Genomic DNA, 22,302 nt, shown 5'->3' with positions numbered 1-22,302 from the left:
GCATTGTTAGTTCCAGAACATTACAAATTATCCACAAACAGCAGTACGGCAGCGAGAGAAACAGACGAATCAGCCAAGTTTGTCTAAGCAATAATATCCACGCTTTACTACAACAGCACGACACAACCGTGCTTGCTGCAACCGCTATCAGCCCGAGCTTTTATCTGATACAAGCGTTTGAACTGTGCCTTGAAGGGACATCGCATCATTGTAATAAACGTTGTAATAAAAAAAGACAGCAAGAGGTAGAAAACCCCACTAAATACATAATACCCATCTGTGCTCATTGCTCCAGTATGTGCATGTGATTGTGTGTGTTTCTGTGTGAATGCTCAACAGTAATGGTACACAAAATGCAAAAAGGATCAAGTATTTTCACGGTGTAGCGCGGGACAAAGCCGTTAAAGTAATCAGTCTGCATTGAGCGGAATTGAAAGAACCAAATATGCAGCCTTCCGTGTTCCTGTTCCACCAGGATGTAAGAGTCCACTGGGTGATTACATCCGGCCAAATGATGCTTTTTCCACCAGTTTGATTTGCTATTTCCATTCATTATGCTTCCGCCCTTTCACACCAAATTCAGATATAAAAGGACAACAAAAGTAGGGGAGGGAATGAAAACCACATTGGGTAAGCACATTGGGTATTAATCATGACACATAGCATCTGTGCTTTTCAAATAAAGCCCCAATTCACTGGACACCTCAGAAAGGAACCACAACTAAATAAATCCAGTGACAGATATCGGATAGGAAACATTAGAATATGGTCACATTGCAGGTGAAAGTTGATCAAAGGAGATTTTACATTTTCAGTTGAGATCAAACATGGAATTTTAAGTTGCTTTGCGTTTGAATTTGTGCAGATTTTAAGCTTTTTTCATGCATCTGCACTGATTCTTGAAGTAGGACAGCGATGTGTTGGACCAGCTAATTATTTTAATGTTACTTCAAGCAGAACCCAAAACACATAACATGAGTCGGCCTGAGGGCAGATACAGGAAGGCAGAGAGACGGACAGTAGAACGTTTTTCAAGGAGACCATGTTAGTCCAGCTTACCAGGTGTCTCAGGAAAGTCCAGGGCTGTCGGTTATTGGTTGAGCCAACAGATAATTTCACCAGCACTACCTGTGAAGGGGCAGTATTTTATGCAATGCAGTCAGATGTGTGCCAGGATTCTTGGCAACTGAACTCGGCATAATCTTAATTTCATCCGTTAATTTTTTGAATCCTCTTTCCACATATGCAACAGAATATGCAAAGCCATGATCAGTTCAGACACCGCAACCTACACAATATCAGAAAGCTATTTAACCCTCCTGTTGTCCTCATTTAAAGGCACCAAAAAATATTGTTTCCTTGTCTGAAAAAAATCCAAAAATTCAGCAAAAAAATTCCCAAAATTTCTGAATATTTGCAAAACCTTCAGGAAGAAAACTCCAATAATTCCTTAAAAGTTTCCCTTAAAAGTTTTATTTTAAAAAAGGAAATTCTTGTAAATATTTTCAAAAAAAGACTAAAAATCTTCCAAAAAATTCTAAAAATATCTGAAATGAGTACATATATATATCAGTAAAACTTCTCATATTTTCCAGCGATTTTTTTTGGTGAATGTTCTTAAGAAACCTTTTTTACACCAAAAGATGTTCAAAGATTTCCCAAAAATGTTGAAAATGTGGACATCAGAAGTTTCACTGTGAAAATATATATATATTTTTGCACATTTTCAAACTTTAAAACGGGTCAATTTTGACCCGCAGGACGACACGAGGGTTAAGCACAGTGACTTGCTAGTGTGCTTTCCAGGTACATAGACATTACTCTATGTGACCAAGTTAACACTGTAAAACCTATTACATCCACTCGTTCCACCGCTGCCAGCAGTATTTGCCTACTGAGAGTGGGTTCTCTTGAATGCATACAGGGAAGTAGAATCTGTATTACATGCTATCCTGCACCGATCAAACATGGCTGTGTCTCAGAATATGTCACATTGTGCGTGTATGTGTGTGTGTGTGTGTGTGTGTGTGTGTGTGTGTGTGTGTGTGTGTGTGTGTGTGTGTGTGTGTCGCAGGTGGCAACTGAACTCCTCTTTGACATTTCCCCAGTCGGAGCTCCCAGTATTAATGAAGTTCAGCTGTAACTGCGTTGGACACAAAGTTCGCTGTTTACACCTGCCTTTCCTGCAGCTTTTAACATTCAGCCTGAGCTCATTAGCCTGAACGTTGCAGCCAGAGAGGAAGAGCCTCCACAGTATTTAAAATGTGATGGATGCGTGCATGCTGTACGTGTGAGTGTAAATGTAACAAGATTTGCTCCGTCATTACAGATACATCTGGAAAAGCGCGTTTGACAAACAACTGTCACTGCCTCCATCAGGATAATTATTGTGATAAATCAGCGCTTCTCCAGAGAAACGCTAATGTCCTCGCGAATCACAACTCTTTTATCATACTTTATTTACTTCTTCAAGTGGGTTATTGCACCAAAGGGGTCCACACTGACCCACTTACATCTCCGCATGATAATTTCTCATTTCCAACTTTAAGCTCAGTAAGGTTTATGATTAGCTTTTCGAGACATTTAAAGCCTTTGCTGGGCTCTTGAGCGGTCCAGTTCTGCGTTAAATAATTTGACATGTACGCCAGGATCAAAAGCCCTAACGCATCTTCCGCGGCCCCTGTGTGTTATGCAAATGGAGGTGTTCTAATGAAGGCGTCATGAATTATTCAGGAGTGGTGTTCCACAGGAAACACACCGCAGGAACAAATTCATGGAGAAAGAACGTCGTTGGGAAAAATAAAATAAAAAAACGATGTTCAAGGATCTCTCCCTTCTGTTTGATATCCAGAACCGCTCATCACTCGCTTATTAACAAACATCGGCAGCCTCGCACAACCCATTTAATTAGCTCGCAAAGTGTAGGAGATGCACTGAGTGGTGTCCACTCGGCTTCCCTCTCGCTGCCGCCAGCCCTTTGAACTTTAATAAAACCCAATATCAGGAAAAGGTTTCAAACTCAATTTGTCTTTTCGGAGGGGCTGTTTGCATGATGGCAGAGTCTGATTGCTGGCCACAAAGCAAAACCAGAAAAAAGGAGTCATTATTTACAAGCGTTTTGATGCACTACAAATAATGTTAAAAACATCACGCGGGTGAGCAGGTGGAATGTTCAAATAAAAAAGTCATTTTTGATTGTACTGAGCAAGTCAAAGGTGCCATTTTTCACATGGCTCTGTCGCAGAGTTATGAGCAGACTACTGTGTATGGAATTGTGCTTTGTGCCAAATTGTTGCTTTGACAGCCCTGAGCTAAACAAGGAAGGTGAGAATTATTCTCCACCCACACAGCACTTAGAAGTCTCTTATCTAATCCTCCAGCAGTAGTCTAGATGAAAACCTTTGCAGGATCAAACTAAGGGCACATTGACCTGAAAGGGCCCCAACTGCCTTCTTTTAACAACATGCACACCTGAGTAGTTTGAAATCATTCATCGGGCAGCGTTTTGTTGATGTAAGCGTAGTCATTAGCTAAATATCTGCAAGTGTGAGCGTCATTTTTCGCCATCTCCGCCCGCTTTCAGGTACAGCAGTGTAAATGCAGTGCAATGGAACATCCCAGTGTCCACTTTGTCCGGTGCAGATGTCTTTACCGCGGCGCCATTCTGGTCTGTGACATGGCCAGGCTGACTTTGTAATCATATTACCAATGCATGTCTCATTAGTTTCTGCCACGGCTGAGTGTCCCTGCTTCCTCCTGCTCTACTCATCACCTCACACACACACACACACACACACACACACACACACACACACACACACACACACACACACACACACACACACACACACGCACACAAGCATCCACTCAATTGCTGGCTGGCATTTGAGAGTGTCTGGGCTTGCATCTAAAGCAGTTTACTGGGGAAATAATAGCCGTCTAAAAGGATTCTCTGTATGCAGAATCATCCCATTCCATTTGAATTCTAGTGAGACAAATTAAATTTTAGCAGAACGTGAGTATAGCACCATGTCAAAATGACAAAAGAATGAGCAGAAACAGGGGAGGGAAGCCTAAATTAGATAGGAGGGGTTCTTCTGGGTGATACGGCGACCGAGAACGCTCCTGTTTGAGGTATTGATGCGTTTAGGCTTGTTTTATTCAATTTCTGAAATCGATAGAAGGTGCAGGTTAGGAAGTTTTAATGAAAGACAGAAAGAGACAAATGCATTTTGGACTTTTACTGAAACAATCTCCTGAATGTGTGTCTAGACGCTGTGCTGTTTTCTTGTTAGTTTGCTTTGGATTTCAGTAAGAAGGTGAGCATACTTCCCATATCCGTCTAAAAAAATAGGAAAGGCCAGACAGAAAAATAAAAAACAGTCCATCTGATTGGGTGTCAGTGTCTGTCTTTCTTAGCCGCCACTTCTCTCGAAACATTATCAGTTGAAGAGTGTTGTCAGACAACCTTCAATACTCACCCCCCTCCTCACCTCTCACCCGTAATTCCTTTGTGTGTAGCTCTAAATAGGCCCGGCTAAATGTTTGTCTTCTCAAAAAGCAGGATGTTGGTTTAACTCCTGATATTGATTCTTCTACAAAAGCTTAAACTGTGTTCCCTCAAAAGCAGCCAAGGCGAGGATCTTCCTTAGGAGCATCTCCACACACATACACCTGTCACGGTTCCCCTCTCTGTGAACCCAACGGCATTCAATATTGATGAGCTCTTCATCGCCAACGTGCTACCTTCCTCTTCAGTGAGTAGCTTTAGCGTGAATGCAATATGCAGCGCGCTGGAAAAAAGCTGCAAATCGCCCTCTCTCTTTTAGCACGGCGTCCTGTCCTTGCAAACTTGCTACAACTTAAACTCACAGCGTGCGTGAGCGTTGCTATCGATTTCCTCCCACCAGGCAATTTCAAGGGCACTTGGCCTAAATATCTGCTCCAATCAAACTGACCGTAAGCGAACGATCTGCTACGGTCTGCACGGAGTGTGCAGCATCCGCCGGCGGCACCACGAGCAACACGCTTCCATCTGACGTTCATTCAGGTGATGTTGTGATGTCCTGACCTGTGATCGTTCCAAAAAACAGGGCTATTATGACTTTAGAAAGGGTCACCTGCACGTCCTTGAAATAGATTTAGTGGAGCAAAAAAGCTGCTTGTGTGACACTCAGGGGAGCTTTGACTCGAGTAATCTTTTGTTGTTGTTTAGAGGTTTTAACGTTCCACAGAGAAAGCAATTTTAAAACGGATGAGGACGTAATCCCTGACAATACAGGGATTATCTCTTTAAATGACCTTTATCTAGCCATGAGGCATGGAGTGCTTTTCAACTCCACTACTCCGAGCCTGCTTTGATTATGACTAGAATGCCTTTTTTTATAATCACCACAGGCTTTTCAGCTGCAAGGAACCTGTGCATTCATAATGAAAGACCTCCAAGGTGTTTCACAGACAGGCAAGAAGTCCAGCAGAAAGCTGAAATAAAATTTTAAAAAAGAGCAGATTTTATAATGACATGCCCTTTAAAAAAATGCTCTGATTGTGACTCAGGATACTCTAGCACAAGGGTGTCAAACATGTGGCCCGCGGGCCATAACCGGCCCTCCAGAGGGTCCAGTCCGGCTTTCAAAATGTAAAAATTTCAGAGAAGATATTAACTGCAGATTGGAAATTTGTAAAACTCTAAATTTAAAAAAAAATTCCTTGACTATGACAAATAAAATCCTAGATTGTTCATTGTTCTTTTGTCAGTTTGTGTCTTGTTTTTGTAATATTTTGTCTTGTTTTTGTCATTTTATGTCTGACTTTTGTCGTTTTTCTCATGTTTTTGTCGTTTTGCTTCTCGCTTTTGCCATTTTTTTGTCTTATTGCTGTCATTTCGTGTCTTTTTTGTCTTACTTGTGTCATTTGTCTCATTTTTTGTCCCTTTCTAACTCTTGTCTAATTTTTTGTCTCTTTTGTTTCATGTCGTTCGTCATTTTTTTGTCATTTTGTTTCTCGCTTTTGCCATTTTGTGTCTTGTTTTTGTCAGTTTGTCTCATTTTTGTACTATTTTGTCCTGTTTTTGTTGTTTTTTTGTCTTTTTTTGTCTGACATTTGTCGTTTGTTTCCTTTTTGTCTCGCTTATGGTTTTTGTCTTTTGTCATGTTGTGTTTTGCTTTATTTATTGTTTTGTGTGTCGTTTTTGTCTCTTTGTGTCTTGCTTTTGTGTCGTTTGTCCATCTTTTGGTCGTTTTGTAACTTTTTTGTCAAATTTTTTGTCTCTGTTTTGCTTTCAGGTTGTTTATAATGTTTTGTAAAAAGATAATTCCATAAATGTGAACATCTTCAGAATGTACTTTTTTGCACTAAAACCAATTAAAAATTTGGAGTTGTGGTGATTTATAGGTTATTATGCTTTGATTTTTCTGGTCCGGTCCACTGGAGATCAAATTGGGCTGAATCTGGCCCCTGAACTACAATGAGTTTGACATCTCTGCTCTAGTAGGTTTGATATATTCAGTTGCAGCTGTTTTTTCCTGGCTTATTGTAGCAGTTTGGAACAAACTAATAGGGAACAAAGGCTCTGAGCTGTTTTATTGAAAGACTCAAAAAATAATGGAGTGAATCAGCAGGGCTATTTTAGAGGGATTTGAAGAGGCTCCCACCAAATGACAGATGAGTCGATCATCCTCTCTCTTCGTTAGTTGGGATTTCTGGCTCATCAAAGGTGCTACATTTTCGCCTCAGAGCTTGAAAGGGGAGAGCAAGTGCTGCTTGGGTTCAAACTCCTGTTTCTTTCTGTGTGAGAATTTTTGTCTTTAATACCCTCAGAGGAACCACTACAATGTGCCGTTTGGTTATTAAAGCTTCCATAGTTTGCATTCCCATCCACCAAACGCTTTCCCCTTTCAATATGAAATACAGCATCCTGTGATTTCCATAGCAACCTCAGTGTTAAATGGGCTTTTTATCTTTCAGGAGTTCACTGGTGAATCTTAAACATAAAAAAATAAACCTCCAGCCAGTTAAACATTTAACGCTTTGTGTCCAGCACTACGGCTTTATTACATCTGTTTAAGTAAGATTGCTGAACGGGTCAAATCTCAACTTTATTTGAGTTATATCCTTGATGAATATTTCAGCGACATGCATTATGCATGTTAAGACTCGCTGCATGTGTTGCAGAGATAATAAAAATATTCCTGGGATGTGCAATGTGTTCGACCTTCTAGAAAGTTGAGCTTCATTCAGCCACGGTTGGATCACTTCAGCCATACTTCGTGTAGTTTGTGAACAAAGGTTGTAGGATAATTGTTAAAAATAGCCAAATACCAAAGGAGGGATTTTTCTTGAAACGTCTTCACATTCAGTGGAAGGACATCTCAACTTGAATGTGATATTACCATATAAGTGGGTGCTTTTTGAATTACAGAAAACGAGCAGCAAATAGGAGCTGATGAATCATTGCACTGACTTAAAAAAAAAAAAAACTTGGGAAGGAAGAATTTCAAGATAATAAAAAGCAAAGTTGCCTGGTAATTCTAAAGGGATGTAGAGTGATTCATCCTGTGATATCCGGCGGAATAAAGGAACATGATTAAAAAGTATGACAAATTGCTTTACTTTAAAAAAAACTTCTACTTCAGTGCTGGAGAGACCCTTAGGTGAAAGCTTTAGTCACCAATTAGAGTTTTGACAAGTTTCTTAAATAAATGTATTCATACAGTCCAGAGATAAATGCAGGAATACACATTACTTACCCTGCTTGCTAAAAACTAATATATTCTTGCTCTAATTTTCCCCCAACCAACAGCAACCAAAAAAAGAAGCAAGAAGACATTTTATAAAGAACAAGTTTGATATATTGATAAAAAAATGACATCTGCACTTTGATTATAAAATATTACAAATGATTCACTTCCAGACATCTGAAAAATGTACAGTAAAACACAGAAAAGCACTTAAGACTGGATATTAGTAATCATGAGTGATTCTCTCTGTAATAAATAATCACCCTGTGCTCATCCAATAAGAAACATCCTGCGCTGTGGGTCCTAAATGGATGAACATGTGTTGCAGATACATGTGCATATCTACTTTGTGTGCTATTTTTATCTTCTGTGTAAAAAAAAATCATATATGATGACATTTGGACACGTGGAGGGTCATTTTTTAACTTTTACTTTATGTTACAAGCAAATAAGTGTGGCTGATAGGTACCAAAACACTTTATTTTCATTAATAAAGTCACAAAACACTAAAAATAACATCTTTCTTTCTCTTACAGCATGTACAAAGACTCATCCTGATGCGTCTGGTGGGTGAGTCATTTTTTTGTTCCCCTATATTTGGCTATTCAAGCCATACTTAAAGTCAGGGAGGCTGAATTTAAAATGGATCTTGAAAAGGATTTGAAGTAGACCGTTCAAATTGGAGCGTGGCTTTATGCAGTGACAGGGCTGGGTCCACTGGGCTCGCTAACAGAGGCTCTGTGCCTGCAGTCGGAATATTCTCCGATAAATGAGCCGTCCTCGTCGAATTCTTCCCCGCCATCCGCGTAGTCGACCAGGCTGTCTCTGCTGATGCTGTCCCCGACCGCATCGCCTCTGTTCAGGGAACACGAGCTACTGCCCTTCAGTGGCTTTTCATCGCTGTCACTGCCATCAACAACAACAGAGAGGGATGTGCGAGGTCAGCGGTGCAGTGCATAAACAAACACATTGTATAGCACATCAAGCAGATGTTGGAGAGCAACAGATACGGCTGTAAGGGGGCCACGGCTATATGTTTTCTGCACATAACAGACAGTGTTCATTACACAGAGACTTTTAAATGCTTGGCTATGCACAAGCTCCCACTCACAAAGCAAGTTTGTCTGGTTTCAGTACACGCAGCAGGCAGGGGTGGATGCAGCGGCTGCACAGCAGGAAAGGGAGCACTATAGAGAGGCGGGAAGGGCTTGCTACAATCACTTCACTAATTGCTAATTGCCAGGGCTTCAGGACCAAAGGCAATTTCAAATCTCTTTAGAGCCAGCGATGGAAATTGCCAGAGTGCAGTGAGAAAGAAGCTGAGCTGGAGTTGTGTGTGTGTGTGTGTGTGTGTGTGTGTGTGTGTGTGTGTGTGTGTGTGTGTGTGTGTGTGTGTGTGTGTGTGTGTGTGTGTGTGTGTGTGTGTGTGTGTGTGTGTGTGTGTGTGTGTGTGTGTGTGTGTGTGTGTGTGTGTCGGAGGGGGAGGTGGTTTGGGGTGAAGGCTGAGATTGAGAAAAGGGAAAAGGAAGAGGGGAGAAAAGGTGGGGCATATGCAATCCCAGACAAACAGCCTGTCATTCCCGGTATTCCCAGGAGGCCCACACGCAGGCCGAGGAGATTAGATGCCAATTTAAGGCTGGGCAACTGGCCAACTTGCAGGTGTCTCACTACAAGATGTGGGGTCACCTCGAAGCACCGAGGATATTTTTCTTCCCTGTCCTCTTTTTTTTTAATTCCCTAAACTATCCATGTTTGGTAACACTCCTCTCTCTCTCTCCTTTGGTTTTGTATTCATGACACGGCGGGTCTGCGCTCACAAACACTCATGTGGCTCATGTATGATAGTGCCATTTGAGGCGTATCGTGGTTGACACCTGTGTCAAACACGAGCTCGACGTTTTGAGCTGGATTTTAGTGCAGAGACACGGTTCAGGCAAAGATTACAAATTGGGTCCCCTTCACCGGGATCCTTACTAACCAATCTTATCTATCCCATTTCATGAGGAGCGTTTGCGATGCAAGCCACGTAAGGTCCGGGTTTCAGCTCTTATCAAACCTTCTTTCTCTGACGACTCTAGAGTGGCGGAGATAAGTGGCTGTTATCTAAGAGCAGCGGAATGCCACAGCCGCTGCCGCCCGCCCACAGTGACTTTGAATACGGTGATAAAAATGGGGCTGAGTGCTTTTGAGCCCCACCTCACTCAAGACCTTGGTCGGGATCCAGCTCGATCTGTGCTGTCCCCAGGAAAAAGGCTCTCCTTCAGTCTCACAAACAGGTGAGAGATGGAGCCACATCACTGGGCAAGACGGTAATTAAATTTGTCTTGCCATTGACCCGTGCTGACTTGGTTTGGGGACGTCACGGAACCTTCAGGTGGATTTTTCCCCCACTTTGCACCGGGAGCTGTATTTATTCTAGCTTAAAAGTGTCAGGAGGAAAAACTTCCTCGCATCTGCTACCTTCTCCCAGATTGCACATAAAAATATGAGAAGATGAGAACGAAGATGGAAAAAAAACAAAACACAACAACATAAACTAGCTGAGGAAAAAATTGCATCACACTATTGGCTAACAGCCTGCTCCAGCTATGACACCTGCTGTTCTAGCAGTGGACAGAGGAGCCAAAGCAATAGAGAGCTGTCTCCAAAGAGAAATCATCTGAAGCATAATTACCACTTGTCGGCTCCCCAGACACGTGGCATACCAGTGGGTGGTCTATTGCCTTCAGAGATTCAAAGGGCACAAGAGAGCCCTGAATCCAGCTCCAAAGCCAGGAAAACAACATCATAGTAAGGCTAAGGGCACTCTGGGGGGACAGAACTCAGAACAGCCTCATGAAACCAACCATGAGAAGCATTCTAAACAGATCGCTGCAGCCAAATATCTGCACTGGCTCACAAACACACACTGTGGCTCCTGCCAGGGAAGCTCCAAAGTGAACTTAGTATCAGAGCTAAACTCAATATTACAATACCAGCATCTATAGGGGGTTTGAAAGTAATCTCTGCACCTTTTACGGAAATCAGTGAGTCATCAGTATTCATTGAAAAGCCACAGATACAGTCATTGTCAGCTATGGGGCAGTGAAGAGTTCCTTAATACATGTGTAGACTTATTAATCTATAAAGAGGGTCATGGACACCATAGACAATGTATTCCTTCCTGTTTAACAGAATTACAGTCTTGGCAAGAAGCGCAGGAACGCAATTGGCAGCAACCACACAATTGTGAGTAATCATGTTCTGAATAATATAATGACGAGCAGAATCAAAGCAGACAGAAGAGGCTATTTTAGGTGAATATCCACACAAACAAACACACCATTGTCATGCAGTTGCTGCAGCGCTGTCAGGCAAAATAGGATTCAGTCGATTTCCCCCCTAAACTGTCACCGTAGCAGCTGAACAATGCAAACAATGGAGATTCAACAGCTATTATAAAGTACAACAGCTGTCTGCTTCAGGCTAAAAGGGCCATTTTTTTACCCATTTGCCATGTTCAGTTTATGCCGGCTTCATTGAACGTAAGACAATTTCCATCAGCAATTACTGTACAGCTCAAATCCGTGCATCTGCAGAGGGAGCTTCCTATATTCTTAAAGCATGACCTCTGGTAAAGATATTGCACAGGATACAATATAATTCAAGTGGATCAGTGTTTAAATAGAAGTATAAGGGCAACTTTTCTTCTTAAAGACATTTTTGGTGGCTAAACTGTATGTGAGACAGGTCTGATCTAAGAAGTAAAGTCAAACTCCTTAATACTTCTTTTGATTGTGTACTTATTTGCTGACAGACACAGTTTAAATGACCCAATCACTTAGCAGATGTTGAAATAACATGAATAAAAAGGCGGTAAACGATCACATAAGCTAAGTAGCTTCAAATCTCTAACTTGAAAACAAACTTAACTGCGTGACTCCAATATGAAAATGCTATGCTAAGGAGGGGAGGCTTGTTTGAAAGGAGGGGAACGATCTAAAGTTTATAGGTTATACGGGTTTAGAATTTGAAATAGAAAGTGAGAAGTCTTCACAGACTAATTAGACTATTGGGCTGCCCGTATACTGTAATTTAGTGGTAATTACACACAGCAACATGGAGCATAGAGTGATTTTCAAGCACATGTAAATTGAGATAAAACTGAAAGCCCCACATGTACACTCAATAAAACACACATAGCACAAGGAAAGCAATGCACAAATATGCAGAAACACACGAACACACAAAATGGCCTGCTGGTGCCTAAAGGAACAAGGTGACTCACACACTGTGGAGCAAACACATGCACACCATCAGAATCTGACAGCAAGGTAAAGGCACACAATTCAGACTAAAAAGGGGAACAAAAGCTTGAGCTAACTGTTACCCACTACTAACTCCTAACTACACCGAGTGGTTACCTAGCCCATTAAATGACGAGAGCACTGGCTTCTTGGTTGATCCCGGTAAAGCTCGTGAATGCACGGTTTGCTTTTAGGGTGGAAAAACATCACAGTGATACATGACAAAAATCACCTTTTAGATACAGAAATGTTATGTCCTCATCACACTTCAGCTTCACCCTGCAGTGCAGCCGTGTTTCTCACCTGTATTCGTAGTTGTCATCAGTCATTGGCTGTGACTCCACGTCAGGGTGGAGGTCCTCCTTCTCTTTCACTGCAAGGAGGGCAGGACAGACAGTTCAGCAATGTTGTTAAAGAACACCACTTTTATATATAGGTGCAATTATGCTTTACTATTCTTTATTGCTTCAAATTAAAATAATTGCACTGTAGTGTCATAGTTCCTGTCTTTAACATTTTACAGCAGTAAATAACTAAAACATCCGCCTTTTGTTAGCTTTAATCACTTCCAATGATTTTCCGTCAGACAGTTCTTGGAAACAAAAACAGCTTCAAATGATCTGAACTTTGACACCACCTGAGTGTGTGTGAGGCTTGAATTTCAAAAGTCATAGCCAAAAAACCTTAAAGAGCAGTTAAATATCAAGTCTTAACACGGAAAGCCTCTCTTCTGTGTTTCTGCACAAAGTGCTAGATGTCAGCTCTTTGTGTAAATACGCTTTAAAAAAATTGCAGCTGCTTTTGAGAGAGACAAAAGAGGGGTTTCATGAAAAGAGCTTGGATGGGCAAAGGGGGAATCCAAAGGAGCTGATGAAATATTCAGTGCCTCGTGTCAGAAGCTACTGCGGGCAAAGTAGTGGAGTATGGTGGAGAGAAGACGAGAAAGCAAGTTGAGAGGAAATAAACAGAGTGAGGAGGCGCTGTGCAGGTACGGACCATTGTGAATATTGAGGGAAGAGCCAGCAAGGCCCGCACAGGTGAAAGGTAGGCAGGAGGTGAACCAAGCCAGCTGATTCCAACTCTTCTGGCTCGATAAGGTGTGCAATCAGTGGTACCAAGGAGAACAAACAGGGCCAGGCAAATTATTTGACATGCAGCAAAACTATTGTAGCTGCAGGAAGCTCGTGAACGATCGCCGGCTTGGGAAGGTTGGCATGCATAGATGTCCGACATGCATAACACATTTATCAACAGGTTTGGGGTTAGGACTGAGGTCCAAATCACATCAAGTGGTTAACGAATTCTGAGATAATTGCATTACATGTTACCAAATCAGACTTACAGTCATAAACAAAAGCCTTGTAAAGACCATATGTCTCATGGCAGTCTAGAGTTTCCAGTGACTCCTACAACTTTTAATTTTCAGTGATGAATTGATTAAAAACACATGCATCCTTGTTACAATAATAAAATCATGCATTTGGGTTCTTTCATAGATTTATTTTAGGTCTTCTGGAAATATGAGAAAATCTGCTGGGTCAAAAAATGTACATATAGCAATTTTAATATTTGGTTAAATTACCATTTTTATCTCAATTAGGTGCTTGTGGTAGCCGTCTACAAGCTCCTGGTTGTATCTTTGACCACTCCTGTTAATTGGATTGGTAGTGTTCAACTAAATTTGTTGGCTTTCTGACACAGACTTCTTTCATCATCACAGTTAACAGGTTCTTGATGGGGTTTAAGTCAGGACTTTGGGTAGACGAGTCTAAAACCTTAATTTTAGCCTAACTTAGCCATTTCTTTACTCTTATTAGTGTGTGTTTGGGCTCATTGTCTTGGTGAAACCCTCAATTGCATCTAAGATCCAACCTTCTGGCAGATGATTTTAGGTTTACCAGAAGAATGTGAATTCAAATCAATATCAAACTGGCTTAGAGAAGTCAGCAGCTGTAGTCAAAATTACTCACAAGAAGGTCAGAGGTCATTATACAAAAATATCCTGATTAATACAACTTTCTACATAACCAAAACTAATAATTCAACTATTTTTGATCCAGAAAATTGCCATATTTCCAGAAGACCTATGATAACTAACCTATGATTCTATGAAAACACCAAAATGTATGATTGTTTTTGTGACAAAGATGCATGCGTTTCAGTCATTTCATCATAGCAATTTAAGTTGTCGGAGTCACTGGAAACTCAAGACTGCCATATATATATACACGGTCTTTAAAAGTATGTGTAAACTTTTGTTTACTACTGCATATCTTCTACATGGACTGTACATTTTGTGAGTTAAATTTTAGTTCACTTCCCAAAGCAAAACGACAAGGGGGCCCAACCTCGGCCAAAGACTAACTGACCTTTTTCCATGGAGAACATGTCTTGTCGCTGGGGCGGCGGCGTACCTGCATACTTGCCGCCTTTGTTTTTCTGCACAAAACAGGCCATGAGCGCAACCAGGGTGAGCAGCGCCACGGCACACAAGGTCCCAATGACCCAGCCATGAGTTGAGAAGTCGCTCCTTTGACTTATCGCACCTGAGAACAGAAACAGTGAAGAGACACAGAGCTCAGGAATCGACTTAAAGCCAAGTCTATCTGAGTGTGACAGTCCCCTCAAGCAGTCCTTACACAACTTTATCTTTGACTGAAAAAAACTAACGATGGATTCAAGTTTAAGATGATGTTTCCACACTGTGTTTGACTCACATTCCCTTCAGCTACAACACTGTCTGTTGTGAAAGAATATTAAATCGGAAGAAAATAAAACAAATGCACAAATGAGATTCAAGGAAAATGAATAAATTCCCATATTCACCACAGTCAATCAATCCGTTTGTGAAGCTGGTTTTGTGACGGCAGGTGAGAACTCCAATCCACTAAACTCTACTGATAGTGACAAGCTTTCTCTCCTCTCACCTTTGACTCGTGTCTGGATAACATCTTCGAAAATGCTAGCGTTATCAAGCAGTCCCTTGGCCATGAGGCGCACAGTGTACACCGTCCCGGGTTTGAGCCCATCAATTACGTGGAAACTTTGAGAAGTGTTTACAGCCTCTGAAATCCGCCAGTTTCCTTCACCTACACATCCAAGCACAAGAGGTGCACAAGCAGCAAGTCTGTGTTAGCATGCAAGCTATCAAAGAAGATGAGCTGTTGCCAAGTAATGGTTATGTTATTAAATATCTTTCTTGTACTATATATACCTTTAAATACATCTTAATGCATTTAGAGGTAATCATAGAAATGATGGGAGCAGCCATGGTGGCTTATAATATATATTTTTAGATGTTAATATTAAACATTCCCGTGTGTACCGAAAAACATGACACCACCTAAAAATTCCTATCAGTGTTTAGCAAGGCGGGGGACAGGAAAAGTAGCTTACGGTTATTCATATAAGCCACATAAAGCTGCAAGTCCCGCTGCTCTTCTCTGGCAGTCCAGCTGATTTTGGCAAAGGTGTCACTCACATAGGAGCTTATGTTCAACAGGGCTGGAACTGATAGAAGAGAAGAAATAGGAGGAGGAAAAGGAAAACACAGACAGGCACAGAGAAAGGGAGAAAAGAAGGCAGGAAAAGAGGATTAAGCAGAGGCAAATAGGATCGCCTGCAGCTCAAGAACAGAGCATCCAGCAGAAACCCTTCAAGATGACAGTTCAAAAGGCAGTTCTGGTCCCCGGACTTAATTGAGTGGAGCTGGATTTTGGCTCATAAAGGGTAGATATAGAGATCGTGGGCGGGAGTGACATCTAGTCTTCACTCTGTGTTAAGCAAAGCTGGCATTTCCTGACGCCCCCCAACACCATGAGCGGATATCAATAGATTGGAACGGCTTCCACGTCCCGACTCCTATTGTTACTTGAAAGTTCAGGTACATCAAGATGAGATCACAGAGGATATCGCTGGCTGTGCATGTGTGAGTTGCGAGCTATATACCTAAAGGAGGATGAGCAGAATTGCCTGGGATAGAGCTGGGAACAGAGAGAGAGCAGTTGTGGCCTGGAATGAAAGGGAAGCCCCAGATGTTAGATTTCTGCTACAGTGCTGTCAGGTCTAATACTCTATATTTTGCAACAAGCGAGCTCTATAGACTACACAGAGTCACGATTGTTAAGGCAAGTGGGAAAACTGTATTAATATCAGTAGCTGCACAACAACAATGCCACTTATACTGTAGTAGACACACTGTAACTGTAGCAGAGGTTGCGCAATAAATCTGAATAGCAGATTTACACTGCCTTTCTATGACAAGGTTTTTTTGTTTTGTTTTTTTTTTACAAAGAAACTGTGTGGTTTTTTTTCCTGTACTTGCATTCAGGAATCACCCAGGTTCTATTTGTACAACTACAAAAGGACAAACTTTTGCTGAGGCTATGACCAGCTACTCACTACACCAACACGCCTACAACCTCGTCTATCTCTACCACCACTTCTACGTCGGCTTGACTACGGCAGCTGCAGGCGGCGGTACATACTGCTCTGAACAGGGGCCACAGCTGGAGTCTGGGACAAATCTTCAGAAGGATAAAAAGAAAATGAAATACAGCAGAAGATTACAGATATATGGAAAGCCAGCCTTGAGGTTTATAGAACAGGCACACACTCGCACACATTCGCAAGCAGAACAGACCGTGCATTCACAAACCGTAGATACCTGCAAGGGCAGCGTGTTTGTTAGTGATATTTTGTTTTTGCAGCCTGGCGGAGAGCCATACCACTAGAGGGCACTGAGTAGCCAAAGAGCATATGATTTTGTTCTCCAAGTTACGCACCGCATCATCCACCTGAATTCACCAAATTACAAGATATAAAAGTATCAAAAGTTTGGGATCACCAAGACAATTTCATGTTTTCTGTGAAAACTCCAACTTTTATTCATGTGCCAACATAACTGCACAAGGGTTTTCTAATCATCAGTTAGCCTTTCAACACCATTAGCTAACACAATGTAGCATTAGAACACAGGAGTGATGGTTGCTGGAAATGTTCCTCTGTACCCCTATGGAGATATTCCATTAAAAATCAGCTGTTTCCAGCTAGAATAGTCATTTTCCACATTAACAATGTCTGGTCCTGATTTCATTTAATGTTATGTTCACTCATAAAACTGCTTTTTTTTTCAAAAATAACAACATTTCTAAGTGACCCCAAACTTTTGAACAGTAGTGTATATAAGTCATATAACTATTTGAATCACTATGAGTTGGAAAACCATGAATTTTCTTGTGCCCCCAATGACAATATTGTATAACTCTTCCATTTGGGATCACTATTGGAGTGGTTTCACCCATCATACCTGTTCAATGATTGTCCTAATATTGGCCATAAATGCAAAAGACCTAACTTTTTTTTTTTTCTTCTTTTATGCCTCTATCTGGCACCATACTCTAAACAGTTTCATTACCTGTGGCAAACGTATCATTTAACTTCCACATGCGGTTTCCTGTATTATTTCTGAAACTGTGTTGCGTTAATATGAACTTGCATTAAAAAATACAAACGCTGCTGCTCACAGCACAACTTGTTCTGCTCTGACTGCCGTATCCTGCGCTGATTATAGTGGCAGAAGTCAGGCCTTGATTATTATGTTTCTAACTACTTCTTCTTTCTTTGTTTCTTTAAACATTAAGTTCAAGCCATCAGCAAATTTGTTGGCGACACCAACTTGGGTGTTCGAACGCTGCGTTTGGGAGCAAATAATTTAATCTCTGGAGAGGCTGGTTATTTTTGTGTGACTTTAGAGGTATTTGCTCCTTTGTGCTTTTTTGTCTAGTTTGCTGGCTGCTTTATCTCTGCTGCTTTGTTATCTCATGAGACCCGATGGAGAAAAATAGATATTTTTTCTGTCAGCCACACTTCTCTGCTCCGGCTGTAAGCTGTTCTCTCGCTTTTTCCTGCTCCTTTTTTTTCTCACGTTTCAACCCTTTTCTGGCTTTCTATTTTATTGTCTTGCACTTTAGGCACTCTCAGCAGTAGAAGCTGCCAGAGTGGGACACACACATGTATCTGCTGGTATCTGTTTGGGTGTGTCTGGTCTGCAATTTGTCCGGATTATATTTAAACTACTCAACTGTTTGTCCTCACTAAATGGTGATAAGCATTAAAGGCTCATTCAGTCACAAAGGTGAAATCATAAAAGGAACACTTTAGAGTCTGAGCTCACTATCTCACATGCATTCTTCTTTATTTATTTATTTTATACCACTATCACTCCATCACTCCCCGTTAACGTCTCTAAATCCATGGTGCCTCTGCTCCGTGCTATTGCCGTCTATAAATCCACTCCACTGCTTTGTGACTAACATGCCCTGAGGAAACCTCTCTGAAACAAAACTATTTTATCTCCTCATTGAGCCTCTACTCAACCATGTTTACCAACAGTGCATCTAAAGGCTCTCAGGCTGGACATCCACCTACAAGAATGCAGAATCACAAAAGCTGAGGAGGAATAACTTTTATTATTTTAAGCACTCAGAGACAGTGAATTTTCTTCCTATTTTTGGCCTGCAAAGTCGTAACAGGAGGCGCTTTATTTTATTTAGGATACAAATTAAAGCCACTATGTGTACATTTATTTCAATTAAGTAGCACTGTAGTAGTCAAATATTCAGACTGAGAGCAAGACACAGATCTTGCAGCACTAATTTGGATGATAAAAATGTTTCTATGTGACCTCAAAGCTGCAAAGATTAACTTTCCAAAAGTCTCAGATCTCTGCTTCCTCAGATCAAATCTGCAGTTATAAAATCTACATCTTTGAATCCAGACTAATCTTTAAATTGCACATTGGCAGAGTGAAGAAAATGGCATTCTTTCCTCTAATTAACTTTATGCGCAGGCCAGTGTCTCTCACAAAGTGATAAACATTGTGAAGGTACTCTAAAGCTGGCAAGATGCCACAAAGCTAATTCCTACTTTTATCTGTGTTATCACATTATTGCAATTTCACAGTGGCTTTATTCAAAAAGAGCATTTAAATGATTGAAAATACTCACAGTTCCACTGCTACTCTTAGCTGAGATACACTTGCTCCCTGTGCCCTGCAGACAATTTCAGAAAGTCCCTTTTTATAATGGGCAAAGACTGGACTAAACTGCAGAGTCTCTGCTTTTACATGTCTTCAGGTTCAGTCGGATCCTCCGCTGAAGCTTTGCTGAATATTCACAACCTCTGTCACACTCAAACTGGAGCTGCACATTTTTATATGCTAACTGTGGGAAGCATCCACAAGGATATTCGTGAGGCAACTTCATTGAGCATTTTAAAGCAGCAGCCTGACACATAATTTACCTATTTCAGTCAGCCCCTTCATCCGTTATATACGATTTACAGTCTGAGGCGGTGAGTGAAGATGCTTCTACTTTGCATTTGTTTGGCATTTTAACACATTTTTCATTTCAATTTAAAAACACCATAATTTGAGTGAAAATGCACAGAAATGTCTAAGTGTCTTTGTGTTTGGCACTTCAACCTGGCATGTTTCTATAAATCCTGATAACTTGTGTTATCACAGCATGATCTGAAAATGCTCCAAAGAGCTTTTTGGTCTTGGAGTCATTTTTTTCCAAACCTTTGAGGTGTGTTTGGGCTCATTATCTTGCTGCAGTCTGAATCCCCACAAAGATGCAAAGCAAAGGCTGCATCATGTCTCTAAATGATGGAGTGCCATTTCTCCTTGGTCACAGAAGAGTCCAACAGTGTGCAAAACACTCCCTTCAATATTCCCACCACTGTGTTTCCCTCTGATACCCTCTGTTATCATTCTCTGTCCTCTGTCCATCTCCTTACATATACTCCTCTGTTGCTGCCATTCATCTCAAACTTGGATTCATTAGTAGATTGGGCTTCTTTTTCCACTCGTCCACTGTGAAATGCTGGTATGTCAGCCCACAACAAGCACTTGGCCTTGTTTTCCCTTCAGAGAAGCGCTTTAGAGACGCTACTCGTCCTCTGAGACCACTACTAGACAGCCTTTCTTTTGACAAAGCTTTTGCTGACTGCAGTCTTCTTTATTTAGCAAATTCTCTGTCTATGATGATGATGAAGTTGCTTTTCTGTCTCTCAGTGAACAAAGCTGGACGTATTGATCTTTTGATGATGCGCTCACTTCTAGTCTCAGCCCGATCATGCTTTGGATACCACCGATCCCGTTTGTGCAAAGTGTTTTTTGAGAGTTCTGCAGCCTAAAACCCTCAAGTCTCGCCATGATCTGACACTTGGAAAACACCTCTTTGATTAGAAAAACAGTTTGACTTCTGTGTGGTTCTGTTGACATCCCACCATTTACCACCAGTAAAATGCCACTTTAAAACACAATATGTTGCTTTAAAGCAGACATGCAAACAGCAGGTGAACAACAGCTGCAAGTTGATTTACTTGAAGCCAGTGACTAGTCAGAATCATCTGGAAACAACTCAGACTTTTGTATTAGCATCTCCCCTTCATTTTGGTACAATATCAACACATTTAAAGCTATGAATTATGAATATTTCGCACATTTAAAAACTCTGTGCAACAGTATCAATTTGTCTGCATATACAAGAATCTGTGCAATATCAGTATTTTTCTACTTATGGACAAATCTCAAAATAATCAAATCTATGCAATATTAGTACTTCTCTATCAATACTTCTACTCATGAAAGAATCTGTGTAGTATTGTTGATATGTGCAGTGTTGTTATTTTCACATCCAGAGGAATTTGGAGAATATGAACATGTACTTAGGTATATTTTTGTTTTATTTTCATTTTTCTATCTGTATTTCTTAATTTGCACCATCACCTTTGCTGTTGTAACAATGCAGTCATATCATATCGTGTCATAATCTGATTGCTGACCTAGAAAGGATTACCTTATAGGTGAAGTATCTAATTTTAATTGAGAGAAGGAGAGCAGTGGGAGCGGGAGACATTCTAGCTCTTTAAAATGCAAACTAGTTAAATCTCCACAATGTTTCTCCTTTAAATATATTTCTTCTTCGTTTTACATGTCGGAAATTTTTGAAATCCTCAAACTTTCTGATAATTTCCAGCTTCACATGAAAACTTTCAAGGTATTCTCAGACTTCTAACTAAACTATTGTCTATGCTATACTTTCACATTGTTACTTTCCTGACTCTTTGTACTTGATCAAACCCTCTTCATTGTTCAGTTTTAGGTTTTGACAAGTGTAACCCCAGAGAGGACTGAGTATTTGCCTTAGAAGTTGCAAAGATCAAACTCTCTTACATTTTCTAACCTCAGTTGACCTCAGATGCACCCTCAGGGCCATTGGTTCTTTTAAACTTGACAGTGCATATTCATTACATAGCCTTCAGGTACAAAAAAAAATGTTTTCAAAGGCTGATTAGTACTCCCTGCAACTATACTAAGCGGTTTCATTTATGCTCTGGTACAATTATTCATTTGCATCAATATTTCCGCTTTGAATTAATACATTAAACCATATCTGCTACTGTGCTTCAACCTCGCCGATGGGCTTTTGATACCACTTCAAGCCACACTGCTGCCACTGATTTAATCTACTCACGTCCTGTGGACACCGTCCTGCTCTCCTGGGCCAGAGGAGGTCCACAACCAGTCTGAGTGCAGGCGCTGAGTTGGAATCGGTAGAGGCTGCCCCCCTCCAATCCCAAAAGCTGCCACTGGGTGGTTTCGGCCCCAGTGATGTTCACCTCCTGGGAATCCACCACCTCCAGTGTGGTCTCATTAACTATAGATGGAGAGGAAAGATGTCAGGTCAGTTCATGTGAGCCTGTGACGGATCGACGGCAGAAAAAAAGTCATCACAGTCGGGTCGTGTTGTGTAGCGCTAATGGAACACAACTATAATGAGGGTCAATATCCGAGGGAAGGGGGAAGATGAAGAGATGTCACGCTAACTCATGCAGAAAGTGAATATGGCTGATACATGTCGTGACAGGTGAGCTGAGGAGGAATACATTATGAAGAAAAGGCGAGAGAGAAGATGAAAGGGGGGAAATAGAGAGCTCATGCTGATGGGGGGGTGTAAACAAGTGGATGAAAAGAGGTGGAGGAGGAGATGAGGAATAAGGAGCAAAGCTGCAGGAGGGGGGGATTGAGGAGACATTATGAAGGAAAAGATGAAAAAATGGTGCAGAAGGCAGAAAAATTACAAGAACAGGTGCGAGGACAGAAGACAAAGAGGAAGAAAAGGAAGAGTTGCAATCACTAGTAGCATAACATATCAGCAAACATGCATTATAGATCAAAGTGTGGTGTGTGTGCAGAATGTTGAAGGCAA

The 22,302-nt window shown here is 41.1% G+C and overlaps 1 protein-coding gene across 10 annotated transcripts in view; it reads right to left on the bottom strand.

Moving 5' to 3' along the window:
• Positions 1-7,827: 7,827 nt before the first annotated feature.
• LOC111566389 (neural cell adhesion molecule L1-like protein) overlaps positions 7,828-22,302 on the bottom strand; it is a 52,924-nt gene continuing 38,449 nt past the window's right edge. For 3 of the 10 annotated variants that reach the window (XM_055013013.1, XM_055013015.1, XM_055013014.1), the window contains 8 exons: positions 21,568-21,750; positions 16,513-16,551; positions 15,974-16,036; positions 15,422-15,535; positions 14,953-15,114; positions 14,395-14,571; positions 12,329-12,398; positions 7,828-8,645 (listed from right to left, as the gene is read on the bottom strand). In XM_055013013.1, the coding sequence (XP_054868988.1) occupies positions 8,432-8,645; positions 12,329-12,398; positions 14,395-14,571; positions 14,953-15,114; positions 15,422-15,535; positions 15,974-16,036; positions 16,513-16,551; positions 21,568-21,750 (1,022 nt within the window). In that variant the 3' untranslated portion in view covers positions 7,828-8,431. Of the gene's footprint in view, positions 8,646-12,142; positions 12,213-12,328; positions 12,399-14,394; positions 14,572-14,952; positions 15,115-15,421; positions 15,536-15,973; positions 16,037-16,512; positions 16,552-21,567; positions 21,751-22,302 lie in introns of all 10 variants that reach the window. The other 7 variants (XM_055013016.1, XM_055013022.1, XM_055013019.1 and 4 more) reach the window with 6 other exon arrangements.

This window comes from Amphiprion ocellaris, chromosome 8, assembly GCF_022539595.1.
Source record: "Amphiprion ocellaris isolate individual 3 ecotype Okinawa chromosome 8, ASM2253959v1, whole genome shotgun sequence".
NCBI classification, from domain to species: domain Eukaryota; kingdom Metazoa; phylum Chordata; class Actinopteri; family Pomacentridae; genus Amphiprion; species Amphiprion ocellaris.
Note: the sequence above shows the minus strand (reverse complement) of the source record. Positions and strands in the feature narration are given on the sequence as shown.